Source organism: Galeopterus variegatus, unplaced genomic scaffold (assembly GCF_000696425.1).
Source record: "Galeopterus variegatus unplaced genomic scaffold, G_variegatus-3.0.2 Scaffold2402, whole genome shotgun sequence".
Taxonomy (NCBI): Eukaryota; Metazoa; Chordata; class Mammalia; order Dermoptera; family Cynocephalidae; genus Galeopterus; species Galeopterus variegatus.
This window is the reverse complement of record NW_007728513.1, coordinates 349,306-370,839: the sequence shown is the minus strand read 5'-3', so window position 1 is coordinate 370,839 and position 21,534 is coordinate 349,306. Positions and strand designations below refer to the sequence as shown.

The 21,534-nt window shown below is 36.7% G+C and overlaps 1 protein-coding gene across 1 annotated transcript in view; it reads left to right on the top strand.

Moving 5' to 3' along the window:
- The window catches only part of MARCH5 (membrane-associated ring finger (C3HC4) 5), a 63,139-nt gene extending 42,982 nt beyond the window's left edge, over positions 1 to 20,157 (top strand). The window contains exons 3-6 of the mRNA XM_008581601.1: positions 2,723 to 2,853; positions 15,910 to 16,093; positions 16,214 to 16,380; positions 17,282 to 20,157. Coding sequence (XP_008579823.1) covers positions 2,723 to 2,853; positions 15,910 to 16,093; positions 16,214 to 16,380; positions 17,282 to 17,398 — 599 coding nt within the window. The 3' untranslated portion in view covers positions 17,399 to 20,157. The remainder of the gene's footprint in view (positions 1 to 2,722; positions 2,854 to 15,909; positions 16,094 to 16,213; positions 16,381 to 17,281) is intronic.
- Positions 20,158 to 21,534: the final 1,377 nt, after the last annotated feature.

Sequence of the window (21,534 nt, the reverse complement as noted above, 5' to 3'; positions counted from 1 at the left end):
GAATAATTCAGATATCTCTAGTTTGTCAGTGTCCATGATAGATAAAAGTTGCAGTGATGTGTTACTTCTTAGGAATTATGTTTTCATCCAAATATTTGATTTTTTTTAAGGGAATTATATAGCTTTACTCCATCAGTAGATAGTTCCAAGTACTGTAACAGAGAATACTATAAAGTACTATATAGAGTACTTAAATAAAGAATTTAATTAAACGAATACTTGAGTGTCACAGGAACTTGATACATCGATGAACAAAACAAAAAGATAATTATCCCTTTGGAGCTTATGTAATAATGCAGGAGTCAGCAAACCTTTTCTATGAAGAACCAGATAGTAAATATTTTAGACTTTGCATATGGCCATGTTCCAATAAAACTTTATTTACAAAAACAGGCAGCTGGCTGAATTTGGCCCATAGGCCATAGTTTCCCAGCCCCTGTTCTAGTAAGTGGAAACAGAATTAAGTAAATTAGAGAATGTTAGGGGATAAATGTTTTAGATAAAGAGAAAAATAGAGCAAAGTAACCAAATAGGCAGCATGATGAGATGAGATGCCTCAGTGAGCCTCACCGGGATCAAGAAGAGGAGCAACTAGCAAAGGATACTGAAAAATGAGTGGTGAGATAGAAAGGAAACCAAGACATATATGGTGATACCCTAGAATTGCAATGAAGAACTATATAATGGGAAGAAAGAGGGATCATTTGTGTCAGAAGCTGATAGGCCAAATAACAATGAGATTAGACTGTTTGAATTAGCTATGTGGAAGTTGTTAGTGACCTTGTTCAGTAGTCTTGGTGGAGTGGGTTCAAGAGAGAATTAAAGGACAGAGATAGAGACAATTCTTGGGGAATTTTATTGCAGAGGGAGTAGAGAAATGGAGTGGTGTGGCAAGAAGAATCAAGAGAAGAGTTTGTTTTTTTTTTTAAGGTGGAAGAAATAATAGTTTGTCTGTTTGGAAATAATCCAGTAGAGAGTAGGAAAAAATGATGTAGGAGAGAATTGCTAGAGCTGGGGCCTTAAGTTGATGAGGAGATGGGATTTGTGTACATGTGAAGGGATTGAGTTCAGATAGGTGAAATACTGGTAAAGGGTACATGTGCTGGAGAGAGTTTGTAAATGTTATCCTGTAGCTTCAATTTTCTGATTAAAGAATTATGGATAGAAAATATGAAAGTTGAAGTGCTGAGGTTTTATATGTACCTATGGTCTTTAACTTCTAGCGTCAGCATTTTAGGGACCTTGGTTGACTCACTAAGGTGATTATTATTGTGCTTCTAAGAGAGTTATAAACTTAACCCAGCACATTTATGTATTTTGAGAATTAAACCCTGTATTATGAGATTAAATAATGATATATGTGATGCCTGTGGCATAGTGCCTGATATCATGTATACACTCAAGAAATACTGTTATTAGAGGATGTAGAGTCAGTGTGCACTAAATCAGGCTTTATCTCTTTGGTCCCAAAAGATACCTTATAGTTTTAAATGTATGTAAGTTGGAGCTTGACAATCATAAGTAAATATGCTACATTAAATCACAGATCCTTCAACATCTCTGCTAATGTTCTCTCTACTTCACAATGTAGTCTTTCTTTATACAGTGACTAGTGATGTTACTGGCTCCAGCAGTCCATGGGGAGTCTTGACCAGGAGCTGCATAGATGGATGCTTTTGTTCTTATATGTTTAATTATTTTATTATAAAGTTGCTGTGTTAATTTCTTTGTACAATGAAAATAAACAGTTTTTGTGTATAGCATGCTCCTATAGATTATAAGCCCCCAGGAGGTAGGTAATAGCTTTTATGCATTTCTAAGAAAATGTTTCAAGTGATTGTTTGTATGTAGATGGTATTGAACAAATATGATAATTATATATCAAGAGGTTTCATATTCCTTTGGTTAAACTTTAGTTCTTTGACCTTGCTTTAATCAGGCCTGAGACACTTCCACTCTTCTGGAAAATTCTGGAGTTAAATTATATTGGGCTTAATGGTGGTTAGTAGAATACCTCCCAATGTAGCTATTCCAAATAACTTCCAGAAGGAAGTAGTAGCCAAATTTCACAATAAGCACATATTAATAGAAGCATAATTGGCACATATAGCTGTTGGAATGCCATAAAAACTGGCATCGTAATCATAAAAAGTTTGTTAGAGAATACTATTCAACTAAATACAGCATTTTGAAAATCAAAATAAGATATATTGACTTTGTGTAACTACGGGTAAATAGCCTTGGTAATTTTGTAAATAGCCTTTACACACTATACCAAGGTACATATGAATGAAGTCAGAGAAATGATATTCTTACCAAGTACTAAAGAATATCATTGTTGCCAGGAACTGTTTGGGAAGAGCAAGCTGAGATGACCATTTCACTCTGCAGTAGCCAGTTTGATTAAGAGATGGAATTAAGAAGACTGTTTCCCTTATAAGAAGTGATTGTATTTGAGACTCTAATTTTAGTTTCAATAATAAAGATAAAAATTTGTAGACTATTTCCTAGAATTTAGGAAGTAATATTTCATTATTCATGCAAATGACTGAGAAATTCTAAACTATTCAAAACTGGGTTCCTATCAAATTTATAACAGTTATTTCTGAAGTATCAGAAAATCCAACTTGATGAAAGTATTTTAGGTCTATAGGAGTATTGAACAAGACATTTTAAAAATCCACTTTGCATTGAATCTTTACTTGTTTTCTTTGTATTATAGGTCCGGTTGTTTACGTCTTGGATCTTGCAGATAGACTGATCTCAAAAGCCTGTCCATTTGCTGCAGCAGGAATAATGGTGGGCTCTATCTATTGGACAGCTGTGACTTATGGAGCAGTAACAGTGATGCAGGTTCACTATTTTACTCTGTTCAGTGATACTACTTTTAATGTGAAGATCTGTTAAATAAATTTTGTTAGAACTTTTTAAATTTATTATTTGAATAAGAACATTCTCATGGCCGAAAAATGAGAAAATATATAAAAAGCTATCTAGTGAAAAGTCTTTCTGTCCTTCACTTGCCCATATTCTCCTTCACCTTTCCAAGTAGCCACTATTGTTAGTTTCATACATTTTCTTCCAAACTTACTTTATGGATATGCAAGAAAAAAAACACTTAAAACCCCAAGGTCATGGATTCAAATCCCCATAGCAGCCAGCCACCAAAAAATTTTTCTTAATTTTAAATTAAAAATTAAAAAAAGAAAGGAAAAAAAATAATTGTTTTTCTCCCACTCTTTTTTTCCCCCGAAAGGAAGCATATTACAGCTGCATCTTCATTTTTCGTAGTGAATCTTGGAGATCTTTTCATATAAGAATGCAGAAATATGCATAATATTCTGTGTATAGAATGTACAACAATTTACTACATTATTGAAATCAAACTTGTCTTTTCTTCAGTTTGAAACCTAAATTTATTCCTCATAATTTCTCTGTATCTTTGATTCCTATTATCCCATCTGCTCATTTATATCCTACGTTCTTGGGATTACCTTTTACTCTTTCTATTTCGTAGTCCTATGTCTGGTACACTGACCAAATCCAAGCAATTTTTCCATTTTGATATGTCTTGCATCTGTGGCTTCCTTTCCATAATCTTTACCACCTGACTTCTTATCATACCTGGTTGGCTAAAGGAGCCCCTTGATTGGCTTGTCTGACTTCATTCCCTTCTATCAATCTGTCTTTCCAAATGACTCTCCTAAAACAACACCTTCAGCTTCTACTCCCCAGTTTAATGTCTCCACTACCTTAAGTAATGGTTTAAAAGAGCAGCATCTAGACTGGCTGTTTCCTAAGTAACTCAGTTGTCATTAATACACTTAGGTTTGTAGATGATATAATTTTCTTTTCCTTAATATAAATAAGAGTGTGCATGGAAGGAAAAGGGATGGGGAAGTTATAGCTAATATATAGAAATTGCACATTATCTATTGCCAGGTTTCATGGTAAGCAATCTTTATGGTTGCTTTAATAATAATCATGGAGAGACAAAGTACGAGGGTATTTCAAAGTTTTTGGAAAGCTTTATATTATCTTTTAATTCTTTTTTTCCACACACTTTCTGAAGCACCCTCGTATTGTGAGGCTTCTTCATAAAATATTGATGACACCGCAAAAGTCTAGATATAATCCCTGGAAGAAATCACAAATAGTAAAACATCATTTGTCATGAGTGTAGTGAACAAAGGTTGAGAACCACTGACTTGAAAAAGATTTCATTTCCTTAGCCAGATTTAATATGCAGGGTCTTACACAATCGTTTTTCATTCTTTTTATTCAAGTGGCAGCTAATCTTGTGCTAATCAAGTGATATTTCTTATATAGATTATCTTTTTGACTTTTCCTTTATTCAGGCCTTACTTTTCTTATTAGAAGGTAATTTCCTTGAAAGTAGAAATTGTTTTATACTTCTGTATTCCCTGTTATGGAATCTATACAGAAATTAACACGTAAAAGTCTTTCATAAATATTAATTTTTATATGTGACCAGTTCTAATAACAAATAGTATATCGTTAGATCAGGGATGTTCAGGATGATTTAGTAGGACTGACAAAGACATAGAAACTTAGAGCAGATTATATTATATAATGTGCAAACACATTATATAACATATGTAAAATTTTTGCAAATAAGGAAACAAAGGCCGTCTGAGGTTGAGTGATTTCTCTTAATTTTACTGACCATAAGAAATGGGATGAGTCTTTCTGAGAAAAAGTTTTTAGGCTGGTACAATCTTTAAAAAAAAAAAAAAAGTTGATAAGTAATGGGGCACTTTAACAACAGGAGCCAATTAAGGAATATAGGCTGTATTCTTTAAAAAGAGCTACAGCTGTATTTTTGCATTTTCAACCATATTGGTATCATTCATTCAAAAATTAAACACTGAGCTGGGGTCTTGTAAAACACAGATTGAAAACCCTGATTCCCAGCCTCAATATAGTCTAAGACAAGGTGTACATAATGAAACAACTGGAGAATAGTTATAAGGTTTATATAAATATTTGTGAAGAAAGTGCAGAAGACTACATAACAATATTTTAATTCAGTAAAAGTGAAAGGTCATTTGAGTTTATGAGAAAATTGTCTTGAGCTAACCCTTGAAAGAAATAATTTGGATTGGTGGAATGGAGGAAATGATAAAGGCAAGGAAGCAAAAATTATAATACCTATATATTATGTGTTACGATTTAGAAATCACCTTCACATGTGCTGTCTCAATTGAAAAGATGTTTGGAGGTTTTTTGTTTTTTTGTTTTTAATCCCAGAAATGAGAATGATTAGCTGTGACGGTAGTTAGGTACTATTGTGTGATTCAAGAGTATTGGGAAAATGACTTTTACTTACCTGAGTGTATTTGATAAGGAATGTACCCCACTACACCATTAGCTGTATTTAGGGTTTACTTTTTTAGCATTGACTGTTTCTTTTCCTTTTGTTTTGTTCTGTGACAACTCTGGAGTTCAGGTAATCAGATTAAGGAATCATCACTGTTCTTTTCCCATTTATTCCTCTTCCTTCTCCATGGACCAATCTTAGGTTCAATACTTAAAGTGTTAGTTGTGAGGCACTTTAATGGGACCCTCCACTTGCATTTTTATTGAAAAGACAACATGATAGATAACTATTTCCCTCCACCCCACATTAGGCTGGACATTTTTTAAGCACTGATACATTTAATCCTTGCAACAATTTTGTGACATAGATACTGTTAATTATTCCTAGTTTACTGGTTTAGAGAGTTTACTTGTTTGGTGCCACACAGCAAGGAAGATGCATTAGGATCCCTGATTCTAATTTAGGGCTCCTTAAGTGAAGCCCGGTCCCACAGGCAACTGGAATGGTGGAACTTTAATATCTAGCCTGGTTCCCACTTTTGCCTCTAGTGTGAAGACAACTCCCATAAGCATTACCCCCCCTTTTTTTTTTGTCTTTTTCGTGACCGGTAAGGGGATCGCAACCCTTGGTGTGGTGTCGCCTACCCCGCGCTCAGCCAGTGAGCACACCGNCCCCTTTTTTTTTTGTCTTTTTCGTGACCGGTAAGGGGATCGCAACCCTTGGTGTGGTGTCCCCTACCCCGCGCTCAGCCAGTGAGCACACCGGCCATTCCTGTATAGGATCCGAACCCGCAGCGGGAGCGTCGCTGCGCTCCCAGCGTGGCACTCTCCCGAGTGCGCCATGGCCCGGCCCTCATTACCCATTTTTAAATACAGTACTTAATTAGTCTTAATTCTGACCAAGAAAACCTGTCAGTTCATCACTGTTCTATCCTCCTATTTTTAAAAGTAGGGTTTAAAAGTGCTTTGAAAGCTCAGACTTGGATTAAAACTCTTTGACTTTGAATAGCGGTGATATGCAGTCCTACCTGGATATGAAGATCTAGCTTTCAGCTCTTCAACAGGAAAGAAACAATTCTTTCTCTAAACCAACAATTCTACAGGCCTTTGTTTTATTTATTTTATTTTTGATGGGGCGTTTGGCGGGGCAGGTGGCCAGTACTGGGATCCAAACCCAGGCCTTTATTTTACATGTGGATTTTATAGTTCCTAGATCTCACCCCAAAATTACGGTCTTAAAAATAATCTGTTTTTAAATCTTAGGGCATGAAACTAGAATGTATATGATTACAATACAATACAATTCACTCACTTTCTATTGGCCAGAATTAAATCAAGCCTATTGCTTATTCAGCTTTCATTTGTTGCCCCTGAGTATGATTGCGGTAGCACATGGTGTACTACATGTGTTATACTACCTTATTTCTTCACAGTATCATATTTTCACATTCTTCACGGTATCATATTTTCACATTTGGTTTAATTTTCTCTAACCTCCAAAAGATACCTGTTTAGCTCACCCTTTTTTTTTTTTAAACAATACAGTGGTCTTGGTCTTTTATTTTTTTACACCCATTATGCTACGGATTCATAGGGAACAGGTTCCGGCAGCTCAGGTTTCTTGCCATTGGTTCTCACAAAGTGTGCTTCTCTGGGTAAAGCAGGCTAGTGCTTCAGTTGAACCCAGCTTCCTTTCTCTTTGGCTTTCTTCTTTTTCTGATTTCTTCATGCTTTTCAGGAAGCTGTCTTTTAGAGTGCTTAATACGCTCACTACACACATTAATTCTCTTGGTAAGAATCTTGCCCTTAACTTGTTCATTTACAACAATGCCAGCAGCATGCTGGGTAACACTGTAGACTCCTCCAATTTTACCATGGTAACATTTGTGGGGCATTCCTTTTTGAACAGTATTCATTCCCTTGATGTCTACAACATCACTTTTCTTGTAGATTCACATGTATGTGACCAAAAGAACAACTCCATGTGTTCTAAAAGACCTAGAGAACATATATCTTTCCCTTTGTGTTATTGTGACAAGTTACTGGAAGATGTTGGTTCTGGCCAAAACGAACTAGATCAAGATTTTTTTTTTTTTTTAAATATGACCAGTAAGGGGATCTTAACCTTGACTTGGTGTTGTCAGCACCCAAGTGAGCTAACCAGCCATCCCTATGTCTGGGTCCGAATCGTATAACTTCGTATAATGTATGCTATACGAAGTTATTACGCATTTATGTATTTTGAGAATTAAACCCTGTATTATGAGATTAAATAATGATATATGTGATGCCTGTGGCATAGTGCCTGATATCATGTATACACTCAAGAAATACTGTTATTAGAGGATGTAGAGTCAGTGTGCACTAAATCAGGCTTTATCTCTTTGGTCCCAAAAGATACCTTATAGTTTTAAATGTATGTAAGTTGGAGCTTGACAATCATAAGTAAATATGCTACATTAAATCACAGATCCTTCAACATCTCTGCTAATGTTCTCTCTACTTCACAATGTAGTCTTTCTTTATACAGTGACTAGTGATGTTACTGGCTCCAGCAGTCCATGGGGAGTCTTGACCAGGAGCTGCATAGATGGATGCTTTTGTTCTTATATGTTTAATTATTTTATTATAAAGTTGCTGTGTTAATTTCTTTGTACAATGAAAATAAACAGTTTTTGTGTATAGCATGCTCCTATAGATTATAAGCCCCCAGGAGGTAGGTAATAGCTTTTATGCATTTCTAAGAAAATGTTTCAAGTGATTGTTTGTATGTAGATGGTATTGAACAAATATGATAATTATATATCAAGAGGTTTCATATTCCTTTGGTTAAACTTTAGTTCTTTGACCTTGCTTTAATCAGGCCTGAGACACTTCCACTCTTCTGGAAAATTCTGGAGTTAAATTATATTGGGCTTAATGGTGGTTAGTAGAATACCTCCCAATGTAGCTATTCCAAATAACTTCCAGAAGGAAGTAGTAGCCAAATTTCACAATAAGCACATATTAATAGAAGCATAATTGGCACATATAGCTGTTGGAATGCCATAAAAACTGGCATCGTAATCATAAAAAGTTTGTTAGAGAATACTATTCAACTAAATACAGCATTTTGAAAATCAAAATAAGATATATTGACTTTGTGTAACTACGGGTAAATAGCCTTGGTAATTTTGTAAATAGCCTTTACACACTATACCAAGGTACATATGAATGAAGTCAGAGAAATGCCGGTCCCCGGTCCGGTACGGGGGCAACACTGAGGGTTGCGATCCGTTGCCGGACACGGAAAAAAGACAAAAAAAAAAGAAATGATTCAGCTCCGTTGCCCATTTTTTTGTCAGGTTACTTGTTTTTTTTTACTGTTAAGTTGTTTGAGTTCCTTGTATATTCTGGATATCAATCCCTTTTCAAATGCATAGTTTACGAATATTTTCTCCCATTCTGCAGGTTGTCTTTTCACTCTGTTAACCATTTCTTTTGCTGTGCAGAAGCTTTTTAGTTTGATATAATCCCATTTGTTTATTTTTGTTGTTGCCTGTGAGTTGGGGGTCTTATTCATAAAGTCTTTGCCCAGTCCTACTTCCCAAAGTGTTTCCCCTATGTTTTCTTTTGGTGTTTTATAGTTTTGATTCTTATATATGTCTTTAATCCATTTTGAGTTGATTTTGAAGTCAAGTAGTGTAATGCCTCTGGCTTTATTTTTTTTTGCTCAAGATTGCTTTGGCTATTCCAGGTCTTTTGTTGTTCCATATGAATGTTAGGATTATTTTTTCTATTACTGTGAAGAATGTCATTGGTATTTTGGTGGGGATTGCTGTGAATCTGTAGATCGCTTTGGGTAATATGGACATTTTCACAATGTTAATTCTTCTAGCTGTGAACATGGAACATTTTTTCATCTTTTTATGTGCTCTTTAATTTCTTTCAGCAGTGATTTGTAGTTCTCATTGTAGAGATGTTTCACCTCCTTGGTTAAATTGATTCCTAGGTATTTTAATTTGGGGATGACTATTGTAAATGGGCTTGCTTTCTTGTTTTTCTGTTAGTTTGTTGCTGGAGTATAAAAACACTTATGATTTTTGCATGTTGATTTTGTATCCTGTAACTTTACTGTATTCATTTATCAGCTCTAAGAGTTTTTTGGTGGAGTCTTTAGATTTTTCTGTATATAGGATCATGTCATCTGCAGACAGGGACAGTTTGGCTTTGTCATCTTTTCCAATCTGGATGCTCTTTATTTTTTTTCTCTTGCCTGATTGGTCTGGCTAGTACTTCTAACATTTCTGTAAAATATAACACAAAAAATCATTATTTATAGATATATACATAGAAAAGTACAAAAAGTTAAATAGGAAAGACACAGCAATTTTGAGAAAGTGGTTACCTCTGAGAAAGAGAAAGAAGAGGTGGGAATGGGGTTTTAGCTGTATTTATAATATTTTATTTCTTTTAAAAAGAGATTAAAATTAAATATAGCAAAATATTAAACATCACTTTTATCTTGGTGGTTATATTATTATCTGAATTTTTCTGAATGTTTGAAATAGTTTTTTTTTTTCCTTTTTGTCTTTTTTCGTGACCGGTAATGGGATCGTAACCCTCGGTGTCACGCCCGTACTGCAACCGGCAACGGGATCGCAACCCTCGGTGTCGCGCCCGCACCGCGCTCAACCAGTGAGTGGACCGGTCTCTATATGGATCCGAACCCTCGGCGGGAGCACCGCCACACTCCCAAGCGCCACACTCTACCGAGTGTGCCACCGGGCCGGCCCTTGTTCCTGTTCTTGAGGGATAAGCTTTCAGCATTTCCCCATTTGGAATGATATTGGCAGTGGATTGTTGTGTATGGTTTTTATTGTATCGAGATACTTTCTTTCTATGCCTAATTTGCTAAGAGTCATTATCATAAATGGGTGTTGAATTTTGTCAAATGCTTTCGGCATCTATTGAGATAATCATATGGTTTTTGTCCTTGATTTTGTCCATGTGGTGTATCACATTTATTGACTTGCATACGTTGGATCATCCTTGCATCCCTGTGACAAATCCCACTTGACCACAGTGTTTAATTTGTTTTGATGTGTTGCTGTATTCTGATTCCCAATATTTTGTTAAGGATTTTTGTGTCTGTGTTCATCAGAGATACTAGCCTGCAGTTTCCCTTATTTGTTTTATCTTTGTCTGATTTTGGCATCAGGGTGATACTGGCCTCATAGAATGAGTTTGGGATAATGGCTTTGTTTCAGTTTTTTGGAATAATTTAAAGAGAATGGGTATTAATTCCTCTTTCAAGGTTTGGTAGAATTCAGCAGTAAAGCTATCTGGTACTTGGTTTTTCTTTATTGGGAGACTGCTGATTACTGCTTCAATCTCATTGCTTGTAATTGTTCTGTTCAAGTTTTCTGTTTCTTCTTGGTTCAGTCTTGGTAATTTGCATGTGTCCAAAAATTTATCCATTTCCTCCAGGTTTTCAAATTTGTTGGTATATAATTGTTTGTAATAGTCTCTAATGACTTTTTGTATTTCTGTGGTATTGATTGTAATGTCTGCTTTTACATTTCTGATTTTTTGTTTGTTTTTTATTTGAGTCCTCTCTCTCTCTCTCTCTCTTTCTCTCTCTCTCTCTCTCTCTCTCTCTCTTTCTTTATTTCTCTCTCTCTGCTAACCTAGCTGATGATTCGTCTACTTTATCTTCTCAAAAAATCAACTTTTGTTTCATTGATCTTTTGTGTCTTTTTTTTTTCCCCTTTTTGTCTTTTTTCGTGTCCGGCAACGGATCGCAACCCTCAGTGTTGTGGGATCCGAACCGGTCTGTATGTGGGATCCGAACCCTCGGCGGGAGCGCCACCGCGCTCCCAAGCGGTGCACTGTAGCAGTGCGCCACCGGGCCGGCCCATCTTTTTTAAATCTCTATTTCTTTTATTTCTGCTCTGATCTTAATTATTTCTTTCTCTTGTCTAATTTTGGGATTGGATTGTTTTTGTTTTTCTAGTTATTTGAGATGTAGCATTAGGTTTTTTTATTTGAAATCTTTCTATTCTTTTGATGTCACATTTATTGCAATAAACTTCCCTCTCAGTACTGCTTTTGTGGTTTTGGTGTGATGTGTTTTTATTTTCATTCGTTTCAAGAAATTTTTTGATATTCTCTTTAATTTCTTCTTGGACACATAGGTCATTTAGGAGCATGTTGTGTAATTTCCATGTATTTGTATAGTGTCCTGAGTTTCACTTGTTTTCATTTCTAGTTTTAATCCATTATGGTCTGAAAAGGTACTTGAAATGATTTCAGTTTTTTAAAAATTGTTGAGACTTGATTTGTGACCTAACATGTGGTCTAACCTGGACAATATTCCATGTGCTGATGAGAAGAATGTATAATCTGTAGTTATTGGATGAAATGTCCTGTATATATGTGCCAGGTCCAAGTGGTCTAAAGTGTAGTTTAAATCCTGATTTTCTCTGTTGATTTGTTGCCTAGATGATCTGTCCAGTGCTGAGAGAGGGGTGGTTCAGGTCCCCTAGTATTATTGTATTGTGGTCTGTCTCTTTCTTTAGGCTTCATAGTGTTTGCTTTATATATTTGTTGGGTGCATATATATTTATGATTGTTATGTCTTCTTACTGAATAGATCCCTTTATCATTATGTAGTGGCCTTCTTGTCCCTTTTAATGGTTTTTGGTTTGAAGTCTGTTTTATCCAATATTAGAATAGCTACTCCTGCACATTTTTGATTTCCATTTGCATGGTATATCTTTTTCCATCTCTTAACTGTTAGTCTGTGTGTGTCTTTACAGGTGAGGTGCATCTCTTGAAGACAGCATATATTTGGGTCTAGCTTTTTAATATAGTCAATCAGTCTGTGTCTTTTGAGTGGGGAGTTTAATCTATTTACATTTAGGGTTATTGAAAGGTATTGTCTTACTCCTGGCATTTTATTGATTCTCATTTGAGTGTTTTAAATATCTTTTGTTCCTTTCTTCCCCTTTTATTGTTTGTCTTTGATCTTTAATGGGTTTTTGAGGTAAGTTGATAAGATTCAGTTTCTCTTTCTTATTTCCATTTTTTTTTCTAGCAGCGGGTTTTATTCTTTCTTAAGTATCTGTGGTAGTGATTATTATTTTTCAGATTCCAGATGCGGGACTTCTTTGAGGGTTTCTTATAGGGCTGGTCATGTAGTGTTGACCTCCCGCAATTTTTGTGTCTGGAAAATACACTATTTCTCGCTCATTTCTGGAGGATAGCCTTGCTAGGTATAGTGTTCTTGGCTGGCAATTTATTTTGGATATATCATCCCTCTTTCTTCTGGCCTTAGAGTTTGTGCTGAGAAACTTGAGAAGTCTGCTGTTAGAATTATGGGGGTCTCCCTTATAGGTGAGCTGATGCTTTTCTCTTGCTGCTTTTAGGATTCCCTCTTTGTCTTTGAGCTTTGCTATTTTGGGTATAATGTGTCTTGGATATTTTTGTATTAAATCTGTTTGGGGATTTTTGAGCCTCCTCGATCTGAAGATCTGTGTCTCTCCCTATACCTGGTTAGTTTTCCAATATTATTTCATTGAATAGGTTTTCAATGCTTTTTCCTTTCTCCTCTCATTCCCATGATTTGGATGTTTTCGTGCTTAAGGTTGTCTGCTAGTTCTCTTAGGTTTTCTTCTTCTTTTTTTTTTTTTTGTCTTTTTCGTGACCGGTAAGGGGATCGCAACCCTTGGTGTGGTGTCGCCCACACCACGCTCAGCCAGTGAGCGCACCGGCCATTCCTATACAGGATCCGAACCCGCGGTGGGAGCATTGCTGTACTCCCAGCGCCGCACTCTCCCGAGTGCGCCATGGGGTCAGCCCAGATTTTCTTCATTTTTAAAAAATCTTTTCTCCTTTTTCTGTCTGCCTGTGTTATTTCATAGACTATCTTCAAGATCAGAAATTCGTTTCTGCTTGCTTTTACCTGCTGCCTAAGATCTCAGTTGTGTTTTTTATTTCATAGAACGAATCCTTCACTTCCAGGAGTTCTGCTACATTCTTATTTAAGGTATTGACCTCTTTGTAAATTTCCTCCTTCATATCCTGGGTATTTTTTCTCATTTCATTATGTTGTCTAACTGAATCTTCTTGTATCTCAGTGAGTTTCCTTAAGATTGTTGCTTGGAATTCCTTTTTCAGTCATTTCAAGGGTTTCCTGCTCAATGGGGTCTGGTACTTGAAAATTACTGTATTCCTTTGGTGGTGTCCTATTTTCTTGATTTTTCATATTTCTAGTATCTCTACATTGATGCCTGGTCATCTGGTAGAGCAGTTGCTTCTTCTGTTACTGTCATGTGGGCTTTTAGGAGAGAAACTTCTTCTTTTTCTGGTCTCTTCTGGTGACTCTCCTTGTATCAGTGCTGTCAAGTAGGTGGTGGACCACCTGCACAGTGGTTGTGGCTGTTATTGTAGTAACTAACCACCTTTGCAGTGGCACTGGCTGTGGCAGTGGCTGTGATGTGCCACCTGCATCAAAGTGGTGTTTTTGGCATATTCCTGCCTTCTGCTGGGCAGTGGGGGCTGCCCATGGCTCCTGCCTTTCTCCACTTTAGCTGTAACAAGTGGACAGTGGGCCTTTGCTCACTATTTACCCTATTTCCTTTTTGTTTCCTCATTCTTAGACACCTGGTTGTAAGGTTTTTACTGCTACCCATGAGGAGCAAATTTCCCCTTGCTATATTCTATACCTAAAAATTCACTCTGCCTTATATTTCTTTTTTTTTTTTTTTTTTTTTTTTTTTTCCGTGTCCGGCAACGGATCGCAACCCTCAGTGTCGCCCCCGCACCAGACCGGGACCGGCAACGGAATCGCAACCCTCGGTGCTGCTCCCGCGCCTCGCTCAGCCAGTGAGCGGGAACCGGTCTGTATGTGGGATCCGAACCCTCGGCGGGAGCGCCGCCGCACTTCCCAAGCGGCGCACTATAGCAGTGCGCCACCGGGCCGGCCCCTCCACACACTTTCATAAAACATTTTTACCTGGATTGAGTCTGTTGCCTCGAATTTCAGTTTTCCCTGACCATTCTCATCTTGACTTTATTTCACATCTCCTTGTAGTCCACCTAAAAATTTATCTACTATAATAGCTGACACAGAGCGCATCTTATTTTTGGAAAAATCCCATTTACTTTTTTTCATGAGCTTGCTCTCCTGAGTATATATATCATCCCTGGAAGCTTTTCATCTTCCCTTTCTTTTTTCCTCCCTTCCTTTCCATCCCCTTTCTTTTGTCTCCTCCATATCAAGTTTATAGGCAAGTTCCTTTCCAATCCTTTATTCCAGGTTTATTTCTCAAGTGTGATCAGAAAAACTATAGATTCCTGTATAGTAGATATCCTCCTAACAAGCTGTCACCTCACTGTATGATACTTGAGTGGGCTAGAAGCCCAAGACTGAAATAGTCTTTTTCTCCTGTTCAAACTGCCAAGAATAATCCCTCAGAAATACTTGTTTAATTTGTGAGCAATTGAGACTTTTGGCTGAAGGGAGGTCATTTGAGACCTTTGAAAAAGAATATTCAGGGCCGAGCCTGTGGCGCACTCGAGAGAGTGCGGTGCTATTGCGCTCCCGCCGCGGGTTCGGATCCTATATAGGGATGGCTGGTCGATGCGCTCACTGGCAGAGCGCGGTGCAGCCGGTCACAAGTAAAGGACAAAAAAAAAAAAAGAAAAAGAATTTTCAGGGAAATTCCTAGACAGAAGAAAGCGTCTCACCAAAACAATGAAGATATTGAGAGAAATATAAGGCCAAGATTGATCAAGAAAAAAGGATTTTGGAGGGAGGGGAACTGTGGAGATTCACAAATGCCAATTTTGTCCTTCTTGACTTCTGGAACCAAAATCAATTGAGAAATAGCCCCAAGACCCAGAAGGGAGTGGGAAAGATTTGTATTAGCTTCATTACCACCATAGATAGGGGGGTGCCCTGGATTGAAGAAAAAGCCTCGATCTCTAGCCAAAACTGAACTTCCTGCTACAGTCTACCAAATGGAAGTGCGCTTTAGGACTGCTTGGTTTATAGAGTAAACACTTAGCCAGTAGGAGACATCATACCCTATCCCACACACTGCTGAGTGAGGAGAAAGCCAAAGAGAAGTGAACTTTCAGGCCATCTCTTGAAGGCCAGTCCTACCCCTTAGTTGGCTCTACTTACCTTCTCTAAGAAAGAGCAGGAATTATATCCCATTCCCACAGTCTAGTCTAACCAAATCAAGTAAGAAGAATGGCCCCATACTGGCCAACCCCACCCTCCAAAAAAAGGAAGCAAAAACCAGAGGTCCCTCCCCTCCATTGAAATGTAATCAATGTGGGTCAGCCTTTTTTAAAACTTTCATTCCAGTGTGATATCAAATAGCTTGAGAACTTTGGGTTTTTTCCTTGAATAACAATTTTTATAAATAAATTAGGACTGATAGCCTTTCAGCTTATTTTTAAAACTTAATTTCTGTATTCTTTTAAAATTAAATATTTCCTTTAAAATGAATTGAGCTCAAACATGCAATACTTCTGTAGAAAAGGAAATGATTCTAACAAATGCCATCTGTTTCACAGGTTGTAGGCCATAAAGAAGGTCTGGATGTTATGGAGAGAGCTGATCCTTTATTCCTTTTAATTGGACTTCCTACTATTCCTGTCATGCTAATATTAGGCAAGATGATTCGCTGGGAGGACTACGTGCTCAGACTATGGCGCAAATACTCAAATAAGCTACAAATTTTGAACAGTATATTTCCAGGTAAGGCCCTGAATTGTGTAAAGTGCATGTCAAATTCATCTTGTAGAAGAATGATAACATACTTTTTAAGAAATGTTTGAAGATTTTTTAGCTATCTAAGTCACTGCATTTTTTCTCTAGGAATTGGTTGTCCTGTTCCTCGAATTCCAGCTGAGGCTAATCCTTTAGCAGATCATGTCTCCGCTACCCGAATTTTGTGTGGAGCCCTTGTCTTTCCTACTATTGCAACAATAGTTGGTAAACTGATGTTCAGTAGTGTTAACTCTAATTTACAAAGGACAATCTTGGTAAGATGGCTTTAATGTTACTCTTTTCAAGTGACATTCAAAAAACGAATTATGTTTGTTTAAAAGGGGGTTATGGGGGACACATAATATTCCATCTGTGGCACCTATGCCTTAAGCCTCTATCTGATCCCCATTGTTATCCAATAGCTTGAGTGGAAATAGAAAGGGGAGGAGCCATTGTAGTGGCTCTGGTCTTCTGGAACTGTGCTGTGGGTGATTTCTCTCCTGGAATGTGCACGAATCATCACACTCATCCCTCTTGCCAACAGGATTATAGTGACGAGCTTCTGCTCTAGGGTCATATTGCCTGGTTCAAATTCAGTCACAGAAATTGCCTTGCTGTGAAATCTAATCAAATTTCTTGACTTCTCTGTGCCTATAGAATGGGGATGGTAATGGTAGCTACCTCAGGATTATTGTGAGGATTAAATGAGATAAGTATTAGCATATAGAGCACTCGTGTTGTTTGCTGCAATTATTATTATTATTATTCCCACTTCTCCCCTCTGATGGCAATCTGCACGTAGTGTCCTGGCATTCTTCCTTCTATATCAGGAACGATATAGAGCTGAGTGGAAGTAACTCACATAGGATAAGAGGGAAGGCATCTCTGGCCTCTGTTACTTGTAGTGTCTCTCTCTCCCCCTATCTCACTCCCTAGAAAAGAGAACTGGCCAGTTAGCTCAGTTGGTTAGAGCACAGTGTTATAACACCAGGGTTGAGGGTTCAGATCCCCAAACTGCCAAACACCAAAAAAAATCAAGAAAAGAGAACTATTTCATTTGTAGTCATCTGAATTACTTTAGTATCAAAGCCAATGTCTTGTAATCTAAGTAAAATCCTTTTTATTATGTTTCTCTAAACCTCCATTATAAAAAGTTAATTTTCCTTTTTATTTTAGGGTGGAATTGCTTTTGTTGCCATAAAAGGAGCATTTAAGGTTTACTTCAAACAGCAGCAATATTTACGTCAGGCACACCGCAAAATTCTAAATTATCCAGAGCAAGAAGAAGCATAAAACTGTGACTTCCAGTTTTCTGCAGTCCTCTCATCCTTATGAGTTTGTTTTGTTGTTTTAATTCCATCATTAATGTGCTTGTGGAGATTTGTGATAAGCTGCTGCTCCTATATTTTTTAAGAAATACAATAAAGCACTTAGGGCAGGGGAAATCTCAGTAATCACGGAACCTAAGGATATGATTTGTTTTCATTGTGTTGTATGTACTTCTTTTATGGTAGTCATCTGAACCATTATCTTAGCATGGTAAACCTGCTTATATTTTCTCCAGACAGAAATGTAAAGATCAAACTGTGCAAATATTAAAAAATGCACTGCTGTTTTATTCAAATGCCTCTTTTGTACATGTTCATGTTCAGTGTTTTCTTAGAATAAGCAACTCAATTAAGGTATTGTGAGGATTTTTCTCACTGGCATAATTTGATTACATGCTAAACAGGAACATATCTTAATATGCGAAAATGTAAATTAAATTAGTTATAAATAACAAACCAAAAATGTATGTAGACATTCAGATGATTATCTGAACAAATGAGATTTTGTTGTGTTTTCTTTAATCTATATGTTCTCCAAAAGGTATAGAGTAAAAATTCCCAGGGCTTCCAGATCACTTTTTCACTATTAAATTTTATTTATATAATGTTGACATCTCATAGTTCATAATGTAATTTTGACTCATGCAGTCTTGATTACAGTATGTGTGTGTCTGTGTAATCAGGTCCTTCCATCTCTGGAGTAAGTTTTTAAATCCATATTTCTATAACTTAGAGCTACCAGTTTATAGTAGTTTGAGCAGAGAACAATTTGCAAAAAAATAATAATAATAAAGTTATTTTGCTCTCTCACTGATTCAGTTATTCAGATATTTGTCGATCACCAACTTTTTGCCCAAGCACTGTGCAAAGTGTGATGCAAAACTGGTGAACAAGATAGAGTTGGTCCCAGCTCTTACAGAGTTTACAGTCTAGTTTCAGCAGATAGAAAACCAGCAGTGAGTAAACCAAGGTGAGGCCTTGAACCCTTTTCTTTTATATCAGTCAGAGAGGAGATAATTATGAAGACAAGAAGTCTTGAGTAAATATTGACGTCATTGTTTTTGGCTTAAGTTTATTATAGAAAACCAATATTAATGTTTTTAAATTTTAATTGCTTGTTATATTGATGAGGCTAGCACCTTATTAATCACTTTTCAACTAGTTTTGTATTCATTTTTCAAAAACAATTATTTATTTTAAGCAATTTTCAAGAGTAGACATTTTAATGTTGTTCAGCAATCTGAGTGGTCTTGTAGTTACTTTCATTAATTAAAATTAAATTTCTTAAAGTTCCAAAAACCTTATTTATTTTCTTGTTCAAAGTTATCTAATGCATGACAATAGTAAATGTTTCCCCTTACTGATAAGCGGCCGCTTCTCTTTAGAAGTGTAGCAAATGTAGATTGAGTTTTGTTAGATTGCAATAACGTATGTTAACTTTAGTAATTAAAGACTGGTACCTTTCTATAGAATGAATGTCTTAATTTTGAATTATAACATGTGATGTTTATGTGAATGGCTGTTGAACATTCAAAAGTTGTAATTTGGGGAGGAAGAGAAGATTTGACTGACAATGAACCTATTAAGAACACTGCTACAGTTCTGAAGGGGAAATATAAAATCTATGATTATGTATAAAAATAACATTATATAGCTGTAATTATTTTAAAAATTGGCTTTTCTTTCATTTCCAATGTGAAAAGATATATTAAATGGATATTTCCTGCATAATTTTGTTATATAGAATAGCTTTTAGGCAGCCTTTACTAAAGTTATGCAAGCACACTTTAATGCCCAAGATGGAGAGTAGCTGCTTGGGTTTATTGGCATCAGGGCTTGTAATAGCCAGGAAACAACTTGAGTCCTTTTGGGGCAGGAGGGGGGGATTTCTCGGGCTGTGGGGAGGGAACTGCAAGTGCCTGGGGACCAGAGTGGCCTCTAGTCCTGGAATTGAACACTTTTAAATCTAAAGAGCCTTCGCTCGAGAAATACCATGTGCCAGCCTTTCTAGGAAGGTGGCTTGCCCCACCGTGAAGCAGAGGAGGAGCATGGGCAGACTTACAGTTGGATGGACCTGCGTTCGAATCCTAATTCAGCTTTTAATATCTGTATGTATGACCTTGACCAAGTGACTTAACTTTCTCTCAGCTACAGTTTTCTTCATCTCTGAAATGCAAGTAATACTTATCTCAGAAGACTGTTTCTAGGATTAACTGAGAAATTAAAAGAACAGAGTAACTTTAGGCTCAGAATAGCCCCTATAGAGCAGTAGTTGTTTCTTAATCGCTAAATAGTCTATTTGCACTATGGGAAAAGGGAATGAAGAGGTAAAAGAAAGACATTAGTGGCAAATTAAAGAGATGATATATACTTTTGGGGTGGGTGGGTGGGTATATTTTATGTTTAACAGTTTATTTTCATATTGCTTTACTGTGTTATTTCTAGAAACTTTAATGTTTTAAACCTTTTATAAAAACCAATTATGACTTGTAGAATTTTGTTCTTTGCAGAAGTTAACTTATCTCCATTCAAAGTCGCTGGAAATATTGTTCATCATTACATGATTATCAAATGACTGTGAAGAATATATAATTAAACTTAGTGACTTAATTGTCACTGCCTTGCTAACTCTGCTGTAATTTTTTTAAACGTCTTGTTTTTAATATAGCAGACTATCTCAGTACTGGCTGGATTAGGTTGAATAAAGAATTTTTATGTTCTCTAGGTGTATTTTGTCTGTTGAACAAATCCCAAAACATAATAGATTAATTTTGTACCTACATAATTCTTTTTAAATCACATTTATCGAGATACTAGGGCGATTCTCCTTTAAGTAAACATAGTCTGAATTTTTAAGAAATTGTATATAAGAATCTGTCTTCATTTTTTAAGCTGGCTAGTCTAAATTCCAAGTATGTTCTAGTGATTACAATGTATCCCCCCCTCATTCACCCTCAGAGCCTCTTGGACGGAATATGATTAGAATATGATTAGACGAGCAACTGAACAAGATCTGTGGGTGGTCTCGTACCATGGTATTCAAGTGAGTGGGGAACACCAACAGATTGCTTCCTCTGAGATTCTAAAAACTTAAGTTTCTGAAGTAGAAGATTAAAATCTTCTAGAATGAGTAAATCAAAGGCCCTTCTATTCATGAGGATTGTATTGGTTCTAGGTCATTTCATTACCCACATCTGAGACAAATTAGTAGAGGAGAAAAAGAGAGTTGGACAGTCCTGGATGCATATTTTAGCCAATACCTAACTAGTTGTAGGGCCTCAAATCCTCAGTTTCTTCATCAGTAAAATGAAGATTGTAAAACCTATCTCCTGGATTATTGTAAGGATTAAGTGAGGTAACATTCTAGGATAGTTTAATATACAGAGAAACTAAATAAATCTACCAATTTAAGTGCATAATAGAGGTTAGTTTGCCCATAACCTTTCTTTAGTCCACTGGAATCTCAAGGTTGTTGCTTCTCTGCTACCTGCCACACTGCATGCCCGTTAGAAGTGGTGGGAGTGCTAGAATGTCTTAATTGGCCTTCCTGGAGCAATGATCCTGAGCAAGGGGAAGGGAAGAGGGATCGCAGCTGAATACCTATAGAAACCTTAGGGGCAAGCAACAGAGGCTAGACCATCTAGTCAACCTCATGTAGATTTAAGCATTTTACCGGTAACAGCCATGCTGAGGTTACTGTATGTCAACAACATAAACTACTCGAGTAGACATTTGTTGACCACCTATATTTGCTACATACTGTGCTAAATCCGGTGGTAAACTGGTGAATAAGCTTGCTTTAGGGCCGGCCTGTGGCTCACTTGGGAGAGTGTGGTGCTGATCACACCAAGGCCAAGGGTTCGGATCCATATATAGGAATGGCTGGTTTGCTCACTTGGGAGAGCGTGGTGCTGACAGCACCAAGTCAAGAGTTAAGATCCCTTTACCAGTCATCTTTAAAAAAAAAACAAAAAAAAAAAAACTTGCTTTGAGATGTTTAGAGTCTTAAAAGTGCATAACAGATGTTACTTAGCCTTATTGTTGTCACAAGAATGTAAGAAGTATAAGGGTGGGGATTTTATTTTTTTTTTACTTTTGTTT